The sequence below is a fragment of the Acomys russatus genome, chromosome 7, assembly GCF_903995435.1.
Source record: "Acomys russatus chromosome 7, mAcoRus1.1, whole genome shotgun sequence".
NCBI lineage: Eukaryota > Metazoa > Chordata > Mammalia > Rodentia > Muridae > Acomys > Acomys russatus.
In genome coordinates, this window is record NC_067143.1 from 52192475 (window position 1) to 52217426 (window position 24952).

Sequence of the window (24952 nt, forward strand, 5' to 3'; positions counted from 1 at the left end):
TATAAGTAATCCAAGTTAAAGTCATCAAGCTGGATGTGGGTGGAATCATTCTTTGATCTACCATTTCTCTCCCTATCTGGGGTGAATAGAAATAGAATTCTCAGGTAGTGATGCAATAAGGGCAGTTTGTGAGATGAAAAATACACATATAAACTCACAATAGACTTACCCATTATGAATACAAAACTAGTATTGGTAATAAAAGATAGGTTCTATATACATGAAATATCCAGACAGTCTGGACTACAAAACATAAATGTCACTTTCTCATCTCAGTTTCCACTTCTGGTATTCCCTTCAGAGAAAATGAGTATTTTTAGTCTTTTCTCTCTCTCTTTTTTTTTTTTGGATGGAATATGTCTGCATGGTATACATGTAAGCTTCTAATTAAAATACTTTATTATATTTCTGCCTGCCTTTTCATTTTCATTTATTATATCTGAGATATACATGGAAGTTATATTTTTAAATAATTTACCTGTATTACTTTGGGTCCTTACTACATTTATTGACATCATGGTTATTAGAAAAATTTTTTAGCAACAATACACAATTTCAAGCCCTGGTGGTGGTGGCAGTACACACCTTTAATCCCTGCACTTTTGAGGCAGAGGCAGGCAGATCTCTGTGAATTCAAGGACAGCCTGGACAGCCAAGGCTACCCAGAGAAACTATTTCAATTTCATTATCTGAAAAATAGAAGCTATTTATGACTACATAGCTTTTAAGTTTTTTCCAAGTTTGTAACACCATGTGATTCTGTATCTAGCTATTAAGTAATAGAGACCTGTGAATTTAAAATAGACCTTAGGGCAGGAAAAATGGCTCAGCAGTTAAGAGCACTGTCTGCTCTTCCAGAGGTCCAGAGTTCAATTCCCAGCAACCACATGGTGGCTCTTAACCATCTGTAATGAAATCTGGTGCCCTCTTCTGGCCTGCAGGCAGAATACTGCATATGTAATAAGTAAATAAATCTTTAAAATAATTAAAATAGGCCTTAAATGCCTATTACCATAATCATTTAATTTTCGCATACAGCTTTACTGTGTTTAATGCATCATGATTCCTTATCGATTTTTCTTTTCCTCAAACTTACCAGCTTTTAAAGAAACAGGAATTGCATTAGTACTGGATCTGAAGTTTGTAATACAGAGGAGAAGTTTGTAGTGCTGAGTATTCATTAGCATTATGTAAGCTATCGATGTAGACAATAAAAGTAGTACAGATTCAACTCATAGTAACTTTGAAGAGAGAAACTATGTTTCACTTTTTTTTTTTTTTTTTTTTTTTAATTTAGTCCTCCCATAAAGAATCTAAAAATTCCATTTAGGCATTCTCAAATTTTTATTTTAATTTGGAATCTACTGGTCTTTTTGTTTGTTTGCCTATTTATTTCTTTATGCTGGGAATTGAATCCAGAGCCCTGTACATATTAAAATTCTAAATGTGGATGTTGACATGCCTTATCTTTCAAGCCATTTTTACATTTTAATGAAAATCTAACATGACACACTTGACACCTAAAATCTTATGGTCAACTAGTGCTATAGATTAGTGTAATGTGAATATTTAAAAAATAGTGAAGTGGGTTGTTGGTTTGTTTGTTTCTTGTTGTTGTTGTTTTCTTTTTCTTTTTTTTTTTTTTTTTTTTTTTTTTTTTTTTTAGTTTTTGAAATAAGGTCTCATGTGGCCCAGTCTGGCATCAAGGCTCCAGTGTAGTGAGGCTGCCCTTAGACACTTAGAGTCTGCTGGTCTATCAAATATTCAATAGAGACGCAAAGTAACTAATTATACTTGGTCTTGCTGAAGTCTAGGAAGGAGAGAGGGAGCAATGGCTAGGGAAAGTAGCATTCCGTAGCATTCGTTCTACCCATCCAACCATCTTGTCACCATTATCCTCCATCCCCTGCTTTAATAGTTGGCTTTATAGAATTCTGTCAGAACCAAGCTAAAGATGAGTTACTGTTTGGCGATATCAATTAGAACTAATTCCATTAATGGGTTATGTGCCACCATGCCTGGCTTGTCTGGATTTGAAGAGTTAGTGAAGTAGGTAATTGGTAGGTGTGTTTTGATAGCACTTGTTCTATAGTTTACCTGTATATTTAAAACTTAATATAGACTCTAACTTACAGAACATTTTATCCATAGCTTTTAAATTTAAGATAATAGAAAAATAGATATATGTAAATTCCCTTCAGTAGGGCCTGGCTCTTTTGATGATTCAGTAAGTGAAGTATTTTTAATTAATAATATATACCATTTTAAATATATATGTGTTTATGTATGTGTATATATGTATAAGTAGTACTATATTTTATAGTATATATTAATTTTAATAAGTATCTTTGAAATCTAGTGAACCAAGCTTATGAGTCTACATTTTGGGCCCTCAGGCCTAGTATTCGCACTTTATGTTCCCAGTTAGATCTGCTTTTCCTTTTTCTTTTTTCTTTTTTAAATAGAACCCCAAAACAAAAGAGCAGATTGAAAATCTCTTGTGGAATGGGATGACCAAGGAATTGCGTGATCGTCTTTGTTGCCGTATGACTTTTGGAACTGCAGGTCTTAGATCTGCCATGGGGGCAGGGTTTTGCTACATTAATGACCTTACAGTAATACAGTCAACACAGGCAAGTATCACAAACTATTTCTCTGTGTGTGTGTGTATGTGTGTGTATGCGCGCGCGCGCACATGCATGCGCATACTTTTCTCACTCTATTGTTTTACTTTATAAATTTGGTAGCACCCTTCTTTAAAAAAAAAAACTATTTTGTTCAGGATGGTATTCTCATAAACAAAAAGGGCTGGGTGTCAGGCACACCTTTAGTCAGCACTCAGGAGGGCAGAGACTGAAGCTGAGGGAACTGTGAGTTTGAGGACAGTCTGGTCTACATAGCAAGTTCCAGGCCAGCCAGGGCTACATAGGGAGATGGTGAAAATTCTGTCCTCTAGAGCCTTGGAGTAAGAAGCAGTTTCTCTGGTTCTTCTGAATATACTTTGTGACATGCCCCTTTCCCCATACTGTACCCTCATCTCCTACACTTTTTTCCCCTCTCTCTCGTGTTTTATGTATTATACTGGAGTTGTGGTTACTGCGTTGGTACTTCTGTAGTACTAAATGTGCTTGCAAATCTGAGAAACGATTGTCATCTCACATCCGTGGGTCGAGCAGTATTGCTCCCTCATTGGTAAGTGTGGTCATAGACACCAAAGCCAGTTCCGAGTCAATAAGCAGCACACTAAACATGAAGAGCAGGAGGCTTTTAAGTTGTACAGTGCAGCTGTACACGCAGCTCAGTGGTCATGCACTCGCCTAACCTGCTCTTCCTCAGTGCTGAAAGGGAGGTGGGGCACTTAGAGTGGAAGCTTGCTTGGGAACTAATCCTCTGTCTGTTTGCTTCAGGGGATGTACAAATACCTGGAGAGATGTTTTTCTGACTTCAAACAGAGAGGCTTTGTTGTCGGCTATGACACTCGAGGTCAAGTAACTAGCAGCTGCAGCAGCCAGAGGTACAGTGACTGCGAAGGTTATGTTGTAAATGTTTAACGTTTTCCTCAAGTGGTAAGAGTTCTGAAACGAGAGATCTTCATATAGAAATGGGATCCCATGCTGTGGTTTAATGTATGTTTTCCTGAATCTTGAGAACAATTTTAGCTGAAGTAGAAGTAAAGAAGCACTTCAGAGATAAGCTTTAGATTTTACCGAAATGTAAAATCTTAAAATATTGGAAATTCACAGAATAATGTCAGTGTTTACATTGCAGGGACTATAGGCACCTAGTAGGGGCAATTAAGAAGCTTCTGTTGTCCCTCGGGCCTTTTTGTAAATTGGTAATCATGATACTTTTTAATGGAGTTTATTCGTTTTACTGTCCTCACTGTTGCCTTTTACAAGTTTCATTTCTTAGTTTAAAACAGCAGTCACCACCAAAAGATGAGCGAGAAGTAAAGAACTGTAATGTTAATGACATTTTAATTTTCGTATTTGTGTTTGGAGGGCTAGGGGTTTTGTTTGTTTGTTTTGTGTATGTGTGTCTGGGAAATGAACCTAGGGCCTTGTACATGCTAAGCCAGTGTGTTACCACTAAGCTATATCTCTAGCTCCTTAAAGGAAAACAAACAAACAAACAAGCAAAACCCAGCAACAACAACAAAAACCCTCTTACTTAACAGTTTCAAGATGGGGCATCAAGCTCAAATAATTAGCAGTGGTAAGAATTGGTTGACTGGGCATGGTAGCACATAAGGGAGGCCAAGGCAGGATTGTGAGTTTGAGGCAAACCTCGGTAATAGTGCGCTCCAGTCAGCTTTGGCTACCACAGAAGATCTCGTTTCAAAATTCAGAATAATTCGGTGTTATAAAACATTTATTATACAGAAAGTTTGCTTACTAAAAGTGACTAAGTGAAATCTCTCTTTATAGGCTCGCTAAACTCACTGCTGCAGTGTTGCTGGCTAGAGATGTCCCTGTTTACCTTTTTTCAAGATATGTTCCTACACCTTTCGTAGTAAGTATGTTGTGACAGTGATCACTCAGCTGGTTGCCCTTCAGGGGATTTCTTAAGTCAATTGGAATCTTAGGATTGAATCTTAGGATTCAAATCTCCGCCATATATATGTCTCGTCCAACGACAATCCAACCAAAGGAAGGAAAATGGCTTTGCTTTGAGCATCATCTATACAAGTTGACCAGCCCATAGTCATGGCAAGGTGTTTTAATGGTCTTCTTTCAGAAATTGATTTATCAGGACAAAAATGACACACAGACTTGAAGACACTATTAACAGACTGAGGTGAGGTTTGTGTGCATTTCCATCTGAGAGTTGAAAAACAGACAAATAGTGACCAGACACCAACAGACTTTTAAAAGACTGATGTGACTGGTCACTGACCTGATGGATCTATTCTGTACATAGTGATTTGGACTAAAGATCCACCAACCACATCTGTGCTTAGTGCAGTTAGTGGATCATGTCCTGGCTACTGTGTTACAGTTACAACTGGTGTATGTGGTCTCAGATGTGAAAGTGTTTAGGAGACTGGTGTTACTTGACAAAAATGTAGTGGAAATGGGAGTATGTTGACAGTACAAAACAAAGACTAGCTTAATGACAAACAGCAAAACTTATGAAGTAGAACTAAGCCCTACTTTGAGGGAAATTTGTCAATTTAATGAGTGTATTAGCTAAAGAAAATATTTTAAAATACCCAGGTTGTGCTCTAATAATGTTTATGCTAAAGCAGGTTAAAAAGAATGAAATCAAAAAAGTATGAGAAAAATAAGTACATAAACTATTTGTAGTAACAAAAGACAAAACTAGGCTGAAGAGATGTCTCCAGATACCAAGCCTGGCAACCTGAGTTCAGTCTTCGGTCTCACATGGTAGAAGTAGAGAGCCAACACCTGGAAGTTGTACTCTACCCCCATACTTGTGCTGTGGCATAGATGTGCCCCAAAATAACTAAATAAATGTAATTTAAGATTCACTAATAAAACCATGGAAAGAGTGCTGAAGATACAAGACACAAGCAAAAGGAGTGTATAATACACACAGTAAAACTAAGATAATCATAGTATCCTAATTCAAATAGATGTGCAGACTTAGGTGAATAGCCAACTTCCTAGAATAACAGTTGATACATCAAAGCTGATAAGAAATAATAAACCTAAATAAGACCTATAATTATTCAATAAATTTAATTGGTATTTTAAAGTAGTCTCAAATTTAAAATAACAAGTCTTAGATGATTTTATGTATAAGTTTATCAGACATTTAAGGAATGAACAATGTCTATAGATTATTATTCTATTGTGGTTTTGGAAATTAGCAATTCAAAGAATGGAAGGAATTACTTTTTTTAAGTATGTGAATAAATAAATAAGTAATTAGTACCAGTGAATAATAGAAGCTAGAAAGGAGCTGGGACTGTAGGTTGGCGGCAGAGCATTTGTGTCATGTGCATGATGCTGTCTCTGTGCTCCACTCCAGTAACGAGCGTGTGGGGAGCAAGAGCACATGTGTAGAACAGGAAAGATTCCGAAAACAGAAAAGATTGTGGCATTGGGGTGCCAGTTCCAACTACCATTAGTAGCGATGTGTTGGCTTTTCTGTCTTATCACAGGTAGACTTGCTGTAGTTAATAAGGAAGGTCTTTTTTAGCAATTGTAAATTCACACCCTTTTATACTATGACTTCAAGTCAAAGGTTGCCTTCCTTGCCTAAGTGTAGCCAGAATATCTTGGAGGAAGGACCTCTGATTGGGTGTGGGTTTTGAAAACTGTTTCTGGAATTGAGTCAAGGGAGTAGACTAGTGTGCTCAGACCTGGAGCATCTGCCCACTCTCCTGCCCTCCCCTCTCACCCCACTTTCTATGGCTTGGAGAGTGGTCAGGGTCATGGTGGAAGCATCCAAGGAAGAGAAACAATAGTTTCTACAGAGAGAAAGAAAGTTGACATTTAGCAACATGGAAGCCATAGAGTTTGTGTAAAGATCTTCAAACTAGAGAGCAAAAGACTCTGAGTCTTCTACCTAATGACTGTAATATCAGATAAAACCCATGTAAAGTGTGATGGATCATATGGCTTCTAAATGTATTTCGACAGCTAACTATTATAATTGTATTTACCATTCATATCTCCAGTCCAGTAAAGTGCCTGACATGTAGTATCTACTAAATATTGTTGTGTAACAAAGAATAAGACATTTTTATACCAGTTAGCAAAAGGAAACAGAGTAAAGTCCAGTCAAGGCGATGATTGGATGGTTGTTGAACTGCATATGTTAGAAAAGGATCCTACCCATTAACCCTGCAGCTGATGAGATCCTAAGTTATTGATATCTACGTGCCCTCCTGCATTATTTAACCAAGCACTGTTCATGTAAAATGCATGGATGTCTAACAAGCAAAGTGGAAGAATGCTGCTCTCACACATTTTAAAATTTTCTCAGCCATATGCAGTTCAGGAGCTCAAAGCGGTTGCAGGTGTGATGATCACTGCATCTCACAACCGCAAAGAGGACAATGGATACAAGGTAAGCCTTGGACCCTAACCTTGCCTATTTTACAGCTCCCATTTCAGTAATATGTGCTAGGTATATTTTCTACACTGAGGAACAAATGGCAGGCATTGAAAACAAATGAATCTTTGAGGCTGGCTCTCACAGAATGTGTACTTCCAATGGTGCTTACTGGTTCCCAGGGTGTGCACGTTACAATGGCCTCCTCGTTGGGGTTTTTCTTCTGTTTTCCTTGATTTCTCCATCCCGTCCTCTCTGTAATTTCAGAAATCAAGTCATGTTGCATATCAAGAAAATGAAGAGTGAATGAGAAAAGTCAGGGAAATAGTACCTTGACCTCACTCTCCCTCTTTCAGATCTGCTTAGGCTTCTCAGTGGCCACAGGACCTACTTGCTACATTAACCTCTCTGACAAAGCGTCAAAAGTAGAATGGCAAAGATGAAAAGTAGCTTGAGAGGTGCACATGGAAGGAACATGGCACAGTGCTGAGCCCCCGTTTCAGACTTCTGGGAGATAAACCCATGTTCATACATTTTTCTTTTTGTTTGGGAGGACTCCAGACACACTGAGTTCTATTTTAAGTGGGAGAAAGAGTTAATATTGATCTAAGATTTGGGGCCTGCTGGGAGGTGGTAACACATGGTTTTAGTCCCAGCACTAGGGAGGAAGAAGCCGGCAGATCTTAGAGTTCAAGGCCAGCCTGGTCTACAGAATGAGTTCCAGGACAGCCTTCCAGGGCTACCCAGAGAAACCCTATGTTGGAGGGTGCGGGGGGGGGGGGGGGGGGGTTGGGGTGAGGGGAGGAGATTTGGGGCCTGGCCCATTCCTGGAGGCAGGGAAGAAGCACAATTAATTCAGTCTGGAATATGTAAGTTTCAGGTGTTGTGAGTTATCAGGTAAACAGATGTTCTGTGAGCAGTTGGATGTGGAGATCTGTAACTCAAGGATGAAATATGGGCTGAAGTTACAGACGCTAGGGTATCACATCTATTAGAGCATATAGAGCAGTGGCTAAGAAAATGGCTCAGTGGGTAAAGTGTTTGCTCTGAAAGCATGGGACCTGAGCTTGGTTCCTCAGCGCCCACACAGAAGATAGATATGGCAGTGTGTATCTGTAACCCCATGCTTGGGGCAGAGGCAGGGAACCTGAGGCTTGTTGGCCAGCCAGTCCAGCTGAGACAAGGAGTTCTGTCGAGTTTCAGCAAGAGACCCTGTCTCAAAAAATAAGCTTGGGAGGGACTAGAGAAATAGTTCAGGGTTAAGAGCACTGCTGCTTTTCCAGAGGACCCTGGTTCAACTCTCAGGAACCACATAGTAGCTCACAAACCACATCTGTAAATCTGTTGGGGGCAGGGTGGGGATGGGGACGGGAATCCAATGTGCTCTTCTAGCCACCGTGGGTGGCAGGCACACAGGTGGTGGGTGCACACACATTTTAACAACCTTCTCATGAAATTAAACACAAATACACTAAATATATGGGAAATTTTGGGAGACTTTTAATTACTGATTCTATTTTACTAGAGGTTATGGATTTGTTTAAATTGCTTATTCCATTTTGATTTAACTTTGGTAGGTTATATATCAAGAAATTAATCTATTTGTTTAGCTTTTCCAGTTTAATAGAACCTAGATATTTAAAGTATGTTTGTATTCTCTGAATATCCTCGGTGTCTGTTGTAATGTCCTCTTTTGATCTTTAGTTTTGATTTCTCTCTCCGTATTTTAGTTAATTTGGCCAAGAGTTTCTCTATCTTGTTGATTTTTATCCAAAGAACCCGCTCTTCGTGTCACTGATGCTTTGCATTGTTTCTGTTGTTGTTCCTGTTTGCTGCTTTCAGCCGTGATTATTTTTCTCATATACTCTTTGGTGTTGCTTCTCCTTGCTCTAGAGCTTTTAAGTATATTGTTCAGTTCCTAATGAGGTCTCTCAGGTTTTGGGGTTGGTTTGTTTGTTTGTTTGTTTTAATGCAGTCACTTAGTGCTATGAACTTGCCTCTTAGAACTGCCTTCATTGTGTTCCATGGGTTTGGATATGTTGTTTCTTTGTTTTTATTTAATTCTAAAAGGTTTTTAATTTTCTTCTTGATTTTTGTCTTGACCCATTTTAAATTCAGTAGTGAATCAGTGTTTATGAGTTTCTGTACTTCCTGTTGTTTCTGTTGTTGATAGAAGAATTTTAAGTCAAATAATTTGTCACATTGTTTGTGACAAATGTATTTTGCTTTTTTTCCATTTAGGGTGTATAGCAGGGTTCCATGCCATATGAGTGATAGAATTAGCACACATATTTTCTAAGCAAAGTCCCTTCCAGCTCTGAAACCCTGTAAAGTCTTTTGTGTGCATGCGTACATTTGCTTCTAATGCCTTATTGGTTACACTGCTTGATAAATTGAAAACTGGTTGAAATGTAGATAAATAATAAGCATATTATCTTTGTCTTTTCAGATACATAGTTTGATATTACATAAATTCGACTTTAATTTACAATGGAAATGATTTCTTCTGTTCCATATAACATATAATGCTGAATTTAATGGTGTAACTTTTTATGGCTGCTTCATGGTGTCTTGTTTTTAAATTTATTTTAAGTGTATGAATGTTTTGCCTGCATGCAGTAGCCTCAGTGCAGTGCTGAAGAGGGCATCAGATCCCCTGAGACTGAGGCTGAAGTTACAGGTAGTTCTGAGCTGCCATGTCCTCTGCGAGACAGCTCATGCTGGTGCTCTTAACTACTGAGCCACCTCTTCAGCCCCATTTCATGACTTTTTGTGTTATCTTTAGTATATAGTTATAAATCTAAGTATAATTAGACACTAGTGTGTGCATATATTAAGAGGTGGTTATACTGACGCCCTTTATTGAGTTATTACAGTAGACTCTTAAGATAGGAAGTAACACATGATTGTCTTTGACAAATCTCTCTGGAATCATTACCATCAATATGTTTTAGTGTTAGTAAATTAGCCTAATATTGTTATTTTTTTATTTGCCTAATTTGACACTCTTCTTTTAAAAGTCAGATATCTCTACTATAGCTAAGAAAGGGCCTAACAAGCATTTTAACTAATTATGACTATCCTTATGTACCATATAGGTTTATTGGGAGACTGGTGCTCAAATCACATCTCCACATGATAAAGAAATTCTGAAATGTATAGAAGAGTGTGTGGAACCCTGGAATGGTTCTTGGAATGATAATTTAGTGGACACCAGCCCACTGAAGAAAGATCCTCTGCAGGACATTTGCAAGAAATACATGGAAGATCTGAGAAAAATCTGTTTTCACAGGTATCCAAGTGGGTCTGTAGGATACCCTTACATTAAGGTTAACATTTATCAAGGCCTGGTACAGAAAATGTCCTAATGAACTTATATCAGAATGAGTCAATATCTCAGTATCTCTTTCTCAATCAATCTCTCTCCTCCCCTCCCCACCCTTTCTTTCTCCCTTTTTTCCCCCTCTCCCTTCCCTCCTCTTCTCTCTCTCCTTCTTTCCCTCCCTACCCCTCAACCTCCCGTCATCTCACCTCTCCCCTGCCCATCCCTCTCTCCCCTCTTAACATACTAGGAGATACCTAGGTCGTATTAAAAACATAGAAGAACCAACATGAGGGGGCTGTCACTGACCAAAGACTAGAAAGCCATCAAAATGAAGAATCATAGTAGTTAATGGACACAAAAAAGAAAGCCAGTGGTTGTTAGTTATACTAAGAAAACACATTATTGGTTACTTTTGTGTATTTCTAGACTGAAAAATCACTCACTCAGTGCTTTTAATGAATTATGAATCTTTACTTTTACAATTAATTCTCATAATTTTTCCATGTGTAAATTCCATTTCAGAGTTTAAGAGCTGACTGAAAGAGGAATATTTTTTAAAGAAAAAAAATCTACTTTTTTTTCCCTGTGCTAGTGATTGAACTCAGAGCTTTATACATACTAGACAGGCACTCTACCACTCATTTAGCTTCCCAAATTCAGCTATTAAATGCAGAAAGAAGAGTAGAGTTAAAACTTGACAATTTTGTGATCTTTATAGTGAGTCAAAGCAGCCATCCCAAAAGCTTGGAAAATTGCAGATGGATAAATGAGGATGACAGGACTCTGATAAATATTAACTTTGAAATTGGCGTTATGGCTTCCTCTTGTGACTCGGTAGAAAATACACATCTATTCTTGCTAGAGGAATTGGAATAGAATCTACTGTTGCCTCTAGAGTCAGTGACTCATTCATAGTAGAAACAGGTCAGAGAAATAGACTAACATAAACAAGAGCTGAGGTGTAACTTGGTTAGCAGACTAAATGTCTTGTATGGGCCAAGCCCTCCGTGGGCTGAATCCCTGGTGATACACAAACTAGGCACAGTGATATACATGTAATCCCAGTGCTTGGAGACAGGCGGACCAGAAGCTCACAGTCATCCTCAGCTACACAGTGAATTTGAAGCCAGCTGGAGACATTTAAAAGATCTTGTTTCAAACTGACAGAGAGGGAGGAAGGGACGGGGAGAGGGAAAGAAAGGCAAGAAATTATGAAAAGGATGCATAATTTGCATAGCAATATATGGGACATTTTCTTAGGGGGGGAGAACAGGGATTGGAGACTTAAGGAAAGAACATTTGTAAGTTAAAAGAGACTTGAGAGACATAGCAACCAGATGATTATTTTTTAGTCACTTGGAGAAAATGTGAACACTGATAAGATAGTAGACAACGTTTTAAAATTAATGTTCAGTGTTTTAGATGTGATAATGAAGATATAAGTGTGTTTTTAGATATTGAAGTATTTTGTGCAAAACAATATGATGTTTGAAGACGTAAAGCCAGGCTGACAGAATTGACAAATGTTGAAACCAAGAGCCAAGTATATATGGATGTTGAGTGTTCCCTTTATGGGTGTTTTGAAGTCTGTTACGAAATATTTGTTATTTATTTTATAAGTTTTGTTATAAGTGGTTTGTAAATGATAAGTAAAGGTGTGTGTGATTTTCATTTACAGGGACTTAAATTCAAAGACCACCTTGAAATTTGTACACACCTCCTTTCATGGAGTTGGACATGACTACGTGCAGTTGGCTTTTCAAGCATTTGGTTTTAAGCCTCCAATTCCAGTCCCAGAACAGAAAGATCCAGACCCAGACTTTTCTACTGTTAAATGCCCCAACCCTGAAGAAGGAGAATCTGTGCTGGTATTGTTTTTAATATTTAAATTATTCTTCGCATATCAGTCATCAGGGTATATGGGACTGAGTGGCATGTCACGGATGACTTACAGGTTCCCTGCACCCTGCAGCAAGCACCATAGTGTGCGCCTTGTAAATTATATTGGAGCTATATGGAGTTTTGTTTGAAAGTGGCCTTAGTTCTGTCTCTCCGGAATGCATGCGTTCTGAAATTCATGTGACTGACTTCATGCCTACATTTAGAAACAAGAACGTTGGCTCTAGGTTCTTTAGTCTAATCTAGCCTTCTTGGATCACTGTTTTAGGAACTGTCCCTGAGACTGGCAGAGAAAGAAAATGCCCGGATAGTGCTAGCCACAGATCCTGATGCAGACCGGCTGGCAGTGGCAGAACTTCAGGAGAAGTAAATAGTTTGAGCTTCAGCCTTAAATGGGACATCTACATCACCTCCTCCTCCTAAGAATTAGCGGTTGTCACAAAAATGGGGTGTAAAAATCCTAAGAGCCAGAGGCAGTAAGTGACCACAACACAACTGTGTCTTTAGGACACAGCAGGTCAGCTGCACTTATGAGGTCACAACATTGGTGGGACAGAGAAGGAGGTTGATGGAGCTCATTAGCTAGATTCAGTGAGAGACCGTGTCTCAAAAAATAAGGTGGAGTGCTGCTAGTGATTAAGAGAGCACGCACTTCTCTTCCTGAAGTCCTGGGTTTGGTTCCCAGCACCCACATCAGGTGGCTCCCAGCTGTCTATTCCAGTTCCAGGGGATCCAACAACCTCTCCTGGTCTCCATGGGCATTACAGAGATGTGCACATACAGGAAAGCCAGCACACACAGGTACACATAAATAAAAATAAATGAAATTGAGCCAGGCAGTGATGGCCTTTAACCCCAGCACTCGGTAGGTAGAGGCAGGTGGATCGCTATGAGTTCAAGGCCAGCCTGGTCCACAAAGTGAGTCCAGAACAGCCAAGGCTACACAGAGAAACCCTGTCTCGAAAAACCAAAATAAATAAATAAATGAAGTTTAAACTATATTTAAAAATAAGGTGAAGAGTAATATAGGAAGTTACTCAGTGTTCACTTCTGGCCTCACTACATATGCACATACATGTGTGTACACACAGGTACACATGTATATACTACACACCAAAAAGAAGGGATAAATATTTTGTCAAAAGTCCCAGAAAAAGCTTTTGGGATTTCCTATCTAAAGGAAGGTGATCTGAAGGTCTGAGTCAGAAGGTTTTCATGACAAGCAAAAAGGTCCTAACTTTGAATTTTTCTTCTTTCTACAGCGGTCGTTGGAAAGTCTTCACAGGGAATGAGTTGGCGGCTTTGTTTGGGTGGTGGATGTTTGATTGCTGGAAGCAAAACAACTCAAATGCTGATGTGAAGAGCGTGTACATGCTGGCCACCACTGTCTCTTCTAAAATCTTAAAGGCAATTGCACTTAAAGAAGGATTTCATTTTGAAGTAAGAACAAAGTGGACTTCATTAGAAGTCTTGATGCTACTTTTCTAAACATTTCTACAAAGACATGGCTGCACCAGACTGACTTTCTTTGATCTCGTCACTATCCCATTTTCTAACTGTTCAGACTTGCTTGACATTTAATAATTTAGACACCTGAGCCAGAGTCATCTCGTATGTGAATTTCTGACTAAGATGAGATGTTTTTCAAGATGTTACATTAGCAATTTTTACTCCATCTATTATTGTCTGGGAGCATCATGTGGGCACAGATGGCATTTTAAACTGGGAAAGTCTGCCTTATCAGTAACACAGACTTGAGAAACTGCAGACTCATTGAGTCTTTGCTTCTGCTCATCAGATACAGAATTATGACTTGTTATCTTAAGCACAATTAAATTGCAAACTTAAGATTCAGTGACTCTATATCCAGAAAGTGAGTAGTGACTCTCAGGCTGGATCATTAATTTTTGTGAGCCTCAGGCAGTTAGTGGCCGTTTTTACAGCTCCCTGGACTAGCGACAGGCAGTTAGTGAGCTTTTTTGCAGCCACTTGGACTAAGGCCAATTAAGTGATCTTTCTTCTGGCATCATGGTCATCGTCAAGCTATGAATCTTAATACTAATTAGACAAGTAAAAGAATATTATGGGCTGGAGAGATGGCTTAGTGGGTAAAGTTTTGCCTTGGACTCTTGGGGAATTGATTTTGAATCCCCAGAACCCACGTAGAGTTGAATGCAGTACTGTATGCATGTACTAATAGTCCTCCTATTACAAAATGGGACTCGGTGATGGGAGAATCCCTCTGGAACTAATGGACCTGCTGTCCCAGTGAATGCAGTGGCAAAAAATGTTTAAAACAATGTTTGAAATAAGGTTGAATGATGAAGACCAACACCCAGGGTTGTCCTTTAAAGTCCACATGTGGACTGTGGGACACATATACACTCACTCACATGAACATGCATGTGTGTACATACACACCCATCACACATAACAAATGAATATTGTGCTTATTAAACACAAATAAGAAATGAGAAGCTGGACAGTGGTGGCATACACCTTTAATCCCAGCACTCAAGAGGCAAAGACAGGTGGATTGCTGTGAGTTCAAGGCCAGCCTGGTCTACAAAGAAAGTCCAGGACAGCCAAGGCTATACAGGGAAACCCTGTCTTGAAAACAACAACAACAAAACAAAACAAATAAAGAAATTAGAAGATACTGAAATTTTATTGTGAATTATGATGTTAACATTTTCCTTGTTTGTTTATTTATATATATATCTATATCTATATCTATATCTATATATTTATATATATATATGTATATATATATATATCCTGAGCATAAAAGAAACTTGATTGTAAAGAACAATATTATACATTTGTTTGTTTTTATAGAAGATGGCATTGGCTTTTCCGTTTCTATTTCAAAAAATTGAAGCAAAAGCATGGGTTAGGGAACAGATTAGTGATGGTCGTCATACAATTAGTGTGCATGGCGTGCCCTCTCTATTGACACCAGGGCAGGGCATGCCTTGCAAGTGGACAGTAGCTCATCAGATGAAAAACCCTCAGATCTAATTACAAAAAGGGCTTGGTAAAGGCTTTGTGTACGTCACAGTCTTGTGGGACAGTACACAGCTCAGGCATGTGGTGTGCTTATGTTGCGTCACTAAAAACTTAAAGGCTTTGATTACCCAAGAAGACCAAGTCCCATCCTTCATGAGTGTTCGTACTAAGGTTATAATGCTCTTAAAGGACAGTTTCAGAAAGCAGAATAATTAAACTCTGCCTCCATTCCTTAGGTGCTGTCTCCGAGCTTCTGCTGTAGCACAATATTTGTGAGCATTAGAAGGGATGATGCAAAGTACCCATTACAGTACTTAGTAGGCAATAGATGATTGTACACACCTGTCATTTTGCATCTGTATTCATCATCACTTATAAACATGTTGTTTACAAGTGGGTTGTTAATTGTGCCTATGTGTGTGGTTATGGTAGTGAGTAACTATATGTCTACCACAATATCAACCTTTATGCACCAAGGACCATGACAGAAGCTCCCTAGGCAAGGATTATCTGCATTTAGAGATAGTTGAGCTCTTTAATATGTGTTCATCAGAGTCATTTAACTAGAGTATCTTCCTCTACATTTCAGGAAACATTACCAGGCTTTAAATGGATCGGAAGTAGGATAAAAGACCTCCTAGGACATGGAAAAGAAGTCCTTTTTGCATTTGAAGAGTCTATTGGTATGAAGTAAATACTAACAATCTTTTCTTTGGATTGAAAGCGTTGTAAAAAAAAAAAAAATGGCAATTCTGTAGAAAGGAGATATTTACCTTCTAGCTGTAATTTGGAGTTGCAGAAACGAAGAGATGCATGCCTAGCGGTATGTATGTCTCCCAAGTGGACAGTAGCTCATCAGGTGAAACCTCAAATCTGGTCACAAAGAAGGACTTAGTAAAGGCTTTGTGTGGGCCATGCTGTAATGGACAGGTGCTCACAGTTAAGCACGTGTTGTGCTTATGTTGCACTGCTAAAGACTTGGATTACTTAAGAAGACTAAATCACAATACGTAAGTACATTTCTTATTAAAGAAGAATTTAAAGGGCCCTGAATACATTCTATTACTAGAATCGTATGGAGTTGGACGTTGTTGTTGTTGTCGTCATTGTATCTTATGGTTAATATTGGTGTTTTGTGGGTTTTGTTTTTATTTTGAGTCAACATCTTGGGTATTGCAACCTAGGCTGGCCTTGAACTCCCAGTTCAGCCCATCGAGTGCTGAGATACAGTCATACATTACCACACCTGGCCAGATGCTATGCTCTTTAGTTCACTGGTCAGCAAAGAAGTGCAAAACCATGGGAATTGTGGGCTGAAGTTTTCCCCTTTTCTGAAGACACCGTGTAACCCTCAGGCTTTCTGTGTGGAACCTCCGTGTTGGATAAAGATGGAGTGAGTGCAGCTGCTGTTGTTGCTGAAATGGCCTCTTTCCTGGAGACCAGGAAGGTAACACTGACGGAGCAACTGACGAAAGTCTATGAGAAGTGAGTTCTCACATGAGTCTCACACAGCAGACCTGTCTTGCTTGCTTTTTTTGTTTGGTTCTTTGGTTTGGGGTCCTTTTCTTAGTTTATTTTGGAGATTTCTTTAATAGGTAAATGTCCCCAAAGTTAACTAGAATCTGACATCAGCTTTCGATCTCTGTGCAGATACGGTTATCACATGTCAAAAACTTCCTATTTCTTGTGCTATGATCCACCTACCATCAAAACTATATTTGAAAGGATTCGCAATTTTGAATCTCCAAAGGAATATCCAAAGTTTTGTGGGCCATTTGCTATCTTGCATGTGCGGGACATAACCACTGGGTATGACAGCAGCCAGCCCAATAAGAAATCCGTGAGTACCTCTCCTTTTTTTCAAACAACAAAGATGATATGATGACTCCAGTCACCAAAAAAAAAAAACTCAAGCTGGAACAAGTTTTACATAAGAGCCGAGCCAGTGTGCTCATGGTTTCTACTTTACAGTGCTTACAGTTTAGAAGCAGCCTGATAAGAGCTGCACGGTGAGGTTCTACAGGTGGAGACCTGCCAGAACTTCTGAGCCAGTGGTTCTCAGTCTTCCTAATGCTGCGACCTTTTCATACAGTTCCTCGTGTTGGGTGACTCCAACCATAAAATTATTTTGTTGCCACCTCATAGCTGTAGTTTTGCAACTATTATGAATTGTAAATGTAAAAACATGATATGCAGGATATCTGATATGCAACCCTTGAAGGGGTCAAAACCCACAGGTTGCCGGGCGTGGTGGCGCACGCCTTTAATCCCAGCACTCGGGAGGCAGAGGCAGGCGGATCGCTGTGAGTTCGATGCCAGCCTGGTCTACAAAGTGAGTCCAGGATGGCCAAGGCTACACAGAGAAACCCTGTCTCGAAAAACAAAAAAACAAAACAAACAAACAAACAAAAAAACCCACGGGTTGAGAATAGCTTTTGTAAGCACTCTCCAGGGTACCACCATCCCAGCATTCTGTGTGTTCATCTAGAAGTTGAAGCTCCTGAAAAACGCTTCTTTTTAAAAGAAAACTTATTGTAAACTATTTGTCATAATTTATGCTGCAGTAAAGAGTGGCTTCTAGTTTTGAGGGTAGGACCCATTGTTTTGTGCCAGAGTGGTTTCAAGTGCACTAACTGGTCTCTTTGACACTCACACTCCTCAAGTAACCATCTGTACTACTGGTGCAAGGGGCATAGGCTGGGTGAAGAGGGACCAAGGGAGAAGAGGAAACGAGAAAGGAAGTGTGCAGTGTGGTAAATGATGTGGGAGCATGGATTCTAAAAGCTTCTAATTCCACAGCCCTACATCTTTCTAAATTTAACATATTTCAGCCTTAGTCCCTATACCTCTAAGCAAATAAGAGGAACTAATGATTTCTTAAATACACACTCTTTAAGGTTTTTCTTTATTTTGGGTTAAGTTGTTTGCCTTAGTTTTCCCTTTTCTCCTTTCTGCTGTAGGTTCATACCTCACCATTACTTAAGGCTTGAGGCAAAGGTGATGGTGACAGGGGCCTTATCTAGAATGCCTAAGACTTAAGGCAAATGTTACATCCTCCGTAGGACCTCCAGGTCCCATAATCAGTTACCTTCCTTGAGTTACATAATGGTGTCTTTGTTGACATCTACTTGTGTCATTGTTGCATTACATGTGGCAGGTCCATTTCCTCTATGCCTCTCAAAGCTTCTACCTGTGTGGTAGGTACTTAATAGACACTTAAGTATGATAAGGTCTTATCATATTCATTTTGTTGTGGTTATGATGATAACTGGTAGCTTAAGTTCCCATGTGTAATGTCCAGATGTTGTTTCAATATTCTAATAATGTGTTTAACCCATGTTTGTATTCTACCAATTTAAAATATTTTTTTATTCTTTGAAAATTCCATAGATATGTATAATGTATTTTGATCTTATCCACCCCTACTGCCTCCCTCCAGCTCTCTCTGGGATCCATCAACCCAACTCCCTCAGAACTTTATGTCCTCTTTTTTAATCTTACCAGCTTTAAAACATACAGTTCTCTAGTGTTTTTATTATATACAATGGATTTCCAGAACTTTTAACCTTGATGAATTGAAATTCTGTACTCATTAAACAACTTTACACCCCCATCTCCCAAATCTTGGCAGCCACCAGTCTGCTTTGTTTTTATGAATTAGACACCTTAGCTACTTCATGTAAGTGCAGTGTCTTTTATAGTTCTTGGAAATGAAGGTGCAGGTGTAAATTGTTGCCTTTTGCATAGGTACTGCCTGTGAGTAAAAACAGCCAAATGATTACATTTACTTTTCAAAATGGCTGTGTTGCTACTCTTCGAACAAGTGGGACAGAGCCAAAGATAAAGTATTATGCAGAGCTGTGTGCATCCCCTGGCCAGAGGTGAGACTTGACTCTCTTTTGACATATATGTAGAAGCTTTATCAAGATGTAACTTAAATATTGTACAGTTCACACATAGCAATGTAAAATCAGTGGTTTTTAATATATCTAGAGCTGTGTGATCATCACAACCAGAACATTTTTATAACTCCAAAAAAAAGTTTCCATACCTGTTAAACGTTCACCAGACCCCTAAGCAATCACTAGCCCACCATCCTTTCCTATAGATCTGCTTAGGCATGGCTTACTTTTTCTTGTTTTCAACACTTGAACAGAAAAGGGTTTTTTTTTAGGGGGCGGGTCATGCTTTTTGAGATTTGGTTCACAGTTGTCTGGACCCACGGCAAGGATGAACATGATGTCACATGTAGAGGAGGAAGGGACCAAGTAAAACTTTCAAAAGCATAGCCCCAGTGCCTCTGTCCTTCAGGCACATTCTACCCCAAATAGTTCCAATAGCTGAAGAGAGAGCATGTATAACACCTGGGTCTGTAAAGGACATTTTATATAAATGAAATGCAGTATGTGGTCCTCAGTGGCTGCAGTCGTCCTTGGTCCCCAAATATTCCCCAGTATGGATATATGCCATGTTCCTAAGTCCACTCATTAGTGGACATTCAGCTATGACTCTTTAAGCTATCAAGAATGGTACACTATGAGCATTGTGAATGAGTTTGTGTGGCATGCCCTTTTATTTTTCTTGGATATATATGTGAGAGAATAAGATTGCTGGGCCCCAAGATAACTGTGTTTTTACCTTTTGAGAAACTGCCAGACTTTTCCAAAGACACTTATATCACTGGGAATCAAATTTCAAAATTGTAGTGAATTTCTGTTCTTGGGAAGACTCTGAGATTTAAAATAAGAAAGTGATGTAGTAAATCATATTTTCTGTATCTGCCATGGTTTTCCAAAGTCCAGTCAATTTTCTAAAAATATTATTTCAGTTTGTCACAGATTGTTAGTATATTTAATAAGCATATCAAAAGTTATGTGGAAGTATTTTTTGATTATGACCTTCATTGATAAGTGAATTTTGGAGATGGGGATTTATCTTTAATTATCTTCAGAACACAACTAGAGTGTGTTATGTTGTATTTCCCTGTGCCCATGTACTAAAACTGTATTTTTACTGGAGAGGAAAAAGACTTATCCATGTTCAAAGCAGAGTTTACAGTTACTCAATAAGGTAATTTTAAAGTAAAATGAAGAATTATTAAAGTAATAAAAATTGATATGTTACCTGTCTAGTTTGTCAAATGACTGTGAAGGCAGTTACTAGAAGCTTCTCTAGAAATGTTTTGGGCTATAGCAATGCTTCAGTGATGACTCAGAGGCATCATTTGTAAGTGTATAGTTATTTTTTTTTTTTAATAAACACCTCATTCTTTTTCTTCTTTTTTTGAATAAGCTATGTAGCCCTGGCTGGTCTGGAACCAGGCTGTCCTCAAGCTCCCAGAAATCACCTGCCTGTGCCTACACCATGAGTACTGGGAGTCCTTTCTGGTTCCTGAAAGATAGGAAATATTTTTCCATGTCACCTGTCCGGCCTCGGGAAGCCATTGCATAATAATACCTGGTATTGGCATTCTGAGCTTTTAAATCGCCTAGCCCCGGATAACTCATTGGCCACAATAACTCACACTTCATCATGGACCAGAAGACACCCTGTAATGCAGTCCAATTTTAGCTTACGATTGCTGTTTTGTGTATGATTTTTTTTTTTTTTATTTATTTATTTTTTTGAGACAGGGTTTCTCTGTGTAACAGTCCTGGCTGTCCTGGAACTCACTCTGTAGACCAAGCTGATCCTTGAACTCACAGAGATCTGCCTCCCGAGTGCTGGGATTAAAGGCATGCGCCACCACTGCCCAGTTTGTGTACAAATTTTTTGAGAGATTCTTCTTTTGTGTAATTTTAACTAGGTGGATTTCTATTTTGCTTGCCAATTGTTCAGTTGTCCCATCAGATACATGCCTTCCGTAAAAGTGGAAATAATTTAAATAAATGTTAAGGCTATGAAAATAAGAATTTTAAAGCTCTTTGTCTTTTTCCCTCAGTGACACGACCTTACTGGAAGAAGAATTGAAGAAGCTCATTGACGCTCTGGTAGAGAGTTTTCTTGAGCCCAGTAAGAATGGACTGATCTGGCGTTCTGTGTAGGGCACGTCAGTACATTATGACTTTGCCCTGGCACATGGAGCGAAGCATCCAAGACCTCTACACAGTGAACGTTGTGTTAGAATTCTCTCATTTGCCAAGTTATCTTTTCCCATTTCTCTTCTGTGTTCAGCTGGCTAAATAGATTATATACATTTGAAATGAAAATGTTTGGAGGGATATGAGTCAAATATTTTCATAATCTTAAGTGATAGTCATTACATTGAAAGTGTTCCAGTGGCACACCATTCCTCCTATTTCACAAACAGTACAAAAGTGAGTTTTCTTATTGAACTGTGGTTAAGCTTAGTTGCATATCTTGTAATTGTGTATAGCATGGTTTAAAAGAAGTCAAGCATTATACAACTGTAGGGTTAGTTAAGAAAATTATTTCTTAAAAGATGTGTGTGTGTGTGTGTGTGTGTGTTTGTGTGTCTGGAGGTACTGGTCCTGCCTAGTGTGGAAAAGTGTCATTGTTATATTATAGGTATTGATTTTCAAATTAGAAACCCAACATGGTGGCACATTCCTGTAATTAGAGCCCTCAGGAGGCTGAGACAGGAGCATCATTAGTTAGAATATGGCCAGCCTGGGCTGCACAGTAAGACTGTCTTTAAAAAAAAAAAAAAAAAAATGTTTATAGGTTATTTAGGTTTTCTGACTTAGGACCGATGTTACAGTCTGTGGTTTTGCACCCCTGTTTCAGGTGCCCTTGATGTGGCATATATTTACTGTATATATTTAAGACTGATGTTTACTGAACATGAAACAGTAGTGGCAGCACTCATAGTGGCTTTGTTCTTGTCAAATTTTTCAGTCCATTCTCAGGGTCTAGCATGAACAGAAACGATGTTCCTGCATTGAATATAATTTCATCGGTCCATTTTCAGATAATTAAGGAAAATCTTCCAAACTATATAGGTGCTTCCTCTATGGAAAACAGATTCGTTGACTCTAAAAGTGGTTGTAGAAAAAAATCTTAATAAAATCTGGCTTAATGTAGCTGTGGTTGAGTCTTCATGCTAGGATTCAGTTACTGTAACCTCTTGAGTGAAAGCAGCCTGTGCTGTGGAATGAGCATGGCATTTATTTGACAGCCTTTTTGAATTACATTTTTATGATTAGATTTATTTTATCTGATAATGTAATGCTAATTTTACAAAGAAATGAAACATCAAGATTTAAGTATTTTCTACAACTATACCCTCTTGATAAAATACCCAGTCTCATTTTATCTCAAAAGCTAAACAAGGCTAAGCGTGGTTGGTGCTTGGATAGGAAATTTTAGGTATTATGAAACAGTGAAACTGATATTTAAAACTAAGATTAATTTGTTTTAGTATGTTGCTGGCTTTGGAATTTCTGATTATATAAATATTCATCTTTTTCAATGTGAAAAGAGGAAAGTCATTTGTGGTTGATCTCTAGCCTTCTATAAATCCCCAATAGAGAACTATTATCTAAACTATTCAAGTTGTATATTTCTCTACATAGTTTACAGAATACACAATAAAATTAGGATAACAGTAACAAGGCCTTGGAGTGTAATCATATAAGAAAAGTTTCCTATAGGAGACAGCACTAATGTAAAATAATATATTTCCTAAAAATAGTAATATAAAGCCTAAACTGATTAGAATGTTAATTAAATCATAGTTTGGATTGTTTCAGCTTTCAGCTAATGGTTGAACTCATGTAATCCAAATATGGATTTTACATTATGTTGCCACTATTGCTATGTGTTCCTTCCTCACTGTCGTGGAGCTGGGTCCTATCTGACTGTAGAGGATAGCTAGGTAATGTTCAGTCCCATTTCTCCTGTTTGAGTTTATTTTAAAGGCTTTGCACTAGACAAGTGGTATATAGAATTTTTTGTTTTACTTTTTAAATGTATAAGACATTTTATTGGCTTTTAGGAGTGTAAATTGTAATTTAGGAAATGGTATATAGTATACAAAGTGGTGTAATCAAAGTTGTATATGGAAAAACATTATATTCAGTTTTAGTATCTGTTTCCAGTGGTCCAAGAGCAAAGTGAAACTGAAGTGATGTGACGGTCTATTTATGACCAAAAAAGGCACATCATGATTGCCATTTGCTTATGAAGAAGACATTTTTGTTTGAATGCTTTAGTGTATGCAAGGGATAAGTCATCTTAAAGTGAAGTTGCTGACATTTGAGCTCTTATCTTGAAAAGTTAATTTCAACTCTGTATAAAGGTTCCCAGAGTATATAGGTTGAGGAGATTGTTTGATATTTGTCTCCATTCTTGAATCTGCCCAAGCGTGTTTAATGAACTTGACAGAATGAATGCATAGGTGCCTAACAGAATAAATTTAGTAATAACCCAAGAAAGGAGGAGCACCACATTGTGAGTCTCAGCCTTGAGATGAACTCCGTTGTTTATCTCTTCCTTTTTTTCCAACGTTAGAATGGGAATGGATATATTCTCTATGAGCAAATAAATCAAAACAAGTATTTTCTGGAGCTTCAAGGAAAAGAATTAGGCTAGCATGACACAGCCCAGTGACAAAGCAACACTTTAGTCTCAAAGCTTGCAGTTGATCCCTGGCAATGCAAAAAAAAAAAAAAAAAAAGAAGAAGAAGAAGAAGAAGAAGAAGAAGAAGAAGAAGGAAAGAAAGAAAGAAAGAAAGAGAAAGAAGGTTGTTACTGATGGAGCAAAGTCAAAGCATAAAGTGCAAATAACAGTGTATAAAAGCCAGTAATGGTGTCCCTGAGAAATGCCTGTGAAGCACAAACCAAGCACTGTAAGGGTTTGGTAAAGTGTATGCCAGGCTGGCCACTTGTGTTGGTTAGGGTGAGCAGGCAGCAGGCCTGCCATTTCCCTACAGTCGTGATCACTGAAAAGAAGCCCAGTTCTAGGTGAGGAAAGAGCGTCCTTATCATGGATTCAGTTCCAGCCAGGATGTTGTTTCAGAATCACATGAGAACCAGAGAAAGGAGGTAAGAATTTCTTGGGTGGAAGTGATCATAAACCCTATTTGAAACCTTATTTTTGATAGGATAATATTTGAAATGTTAAGGTATATACAAAATGGCAATTTGAAGATTCCTTAAAACACATTTTTTAAGAATCAGGCTGAAAGCAAGACTTATATAGACAGCACTAATGGTAGTGTTTGTGTTTCACTTCCTATCTAGATTTTGGCTCACAAATAGCTTGATTGTGTTTTGAATGGTAGGTGCATGAGTGCAGTAATGCGTGTTCTTTTTAATTTGCAAGCTGTATAAGACTTGAACACAGTTGTATTCATCTGGAAGAGTACACAGCTTTATAAGATATTTGAGGTTTATTGCAAATACAATGTATCAGTATCAGATGCAGTAACTAAGAGTGATTCCAAGGGATTGGGCACTTGGTCACATCTGCATATAGCATATAGACCCCTCCATCCCAGTTCCTCATCATGATGCTTCTGGAATTGATGCAGGAGGAACATAAGTGGGCGTCTCCTGGAGATGCACAGTGAAAGCTGCTGCTGCTTTCAGACTGTCCACTGGTGTTCGTAAAGCTTGAAAACTACAATTCCCCTGGGATACATTTAATTTCGCACCTTTCTTGCTCTACCTCCCTCTTCCCTAGCACCCTTCTACCTTCTGTTACTGTGAAATGCTACTGCCCTGTTACCTCAC

The 24952-nt window shown here is 38.5% G+C and overlaps 1 protein-coding gene across 2 annotated transcripts in view; it reads left to right on the top strand.

The window, feature by feature from the left end:
* Pgm2l1 (phosphoglucomutase 2 like 1) overlaps window positions 1-21726 on the top strand; it is a 40862-nt gene extending 19136 nt beyond the window's left edge. Inside the window, exons 2-14 of one of the 2 annotated variants that reach the window (XM_051149036.1) lie at window positions 2466-2633; window positions 3408-3514; window positions 4428-4512; window positions 6955-7038; window positions 10122-10315; window positions 12027-12216; window positions 12516-12613; window positions 13510-13687; window positions 15846-15939; window positions 16612-16741; window positions 16907-17096; window positions 19004-19137; window positions 21198-21726. In XM_051149036.1, the coding sequence (XP_051004993.1) occupies window positions 2466-2633; window positions 3408-3514; window positions 4428-4512; window positions 6955-7038; window positions 10122-10315; window positions 12027-12216; window positions 12516-12613; window positions 13510-13687; window positions 15846-15939; window positions 16612-16741; window positions 16907-17096; window positions 19004-19137; window positions 21198-21300 (1755 nt within the window). In that variant the 3' untranslated portion in view covers window positions 21301-21726. The remainder of the gene's footprint in view (window positions 1-2465; window positions 2634-3407; window positions 3515-4427; window positions 4513-6954; window positions 7039-10121; window positions 10316-12026; window positions 12217-12515; window positions 12614-13509; window positions 13688-15845; window positions 15940-16611; window positions 16742-16906; window positions 17097-19003; window positions 19138-21197) is intronic. The other variant, XM_051149037.1, reaches the window with a different exon arrangement.
* The last annotated feature ends 3226 nt before the right edge of the window (window positions 21727-24952 follow it).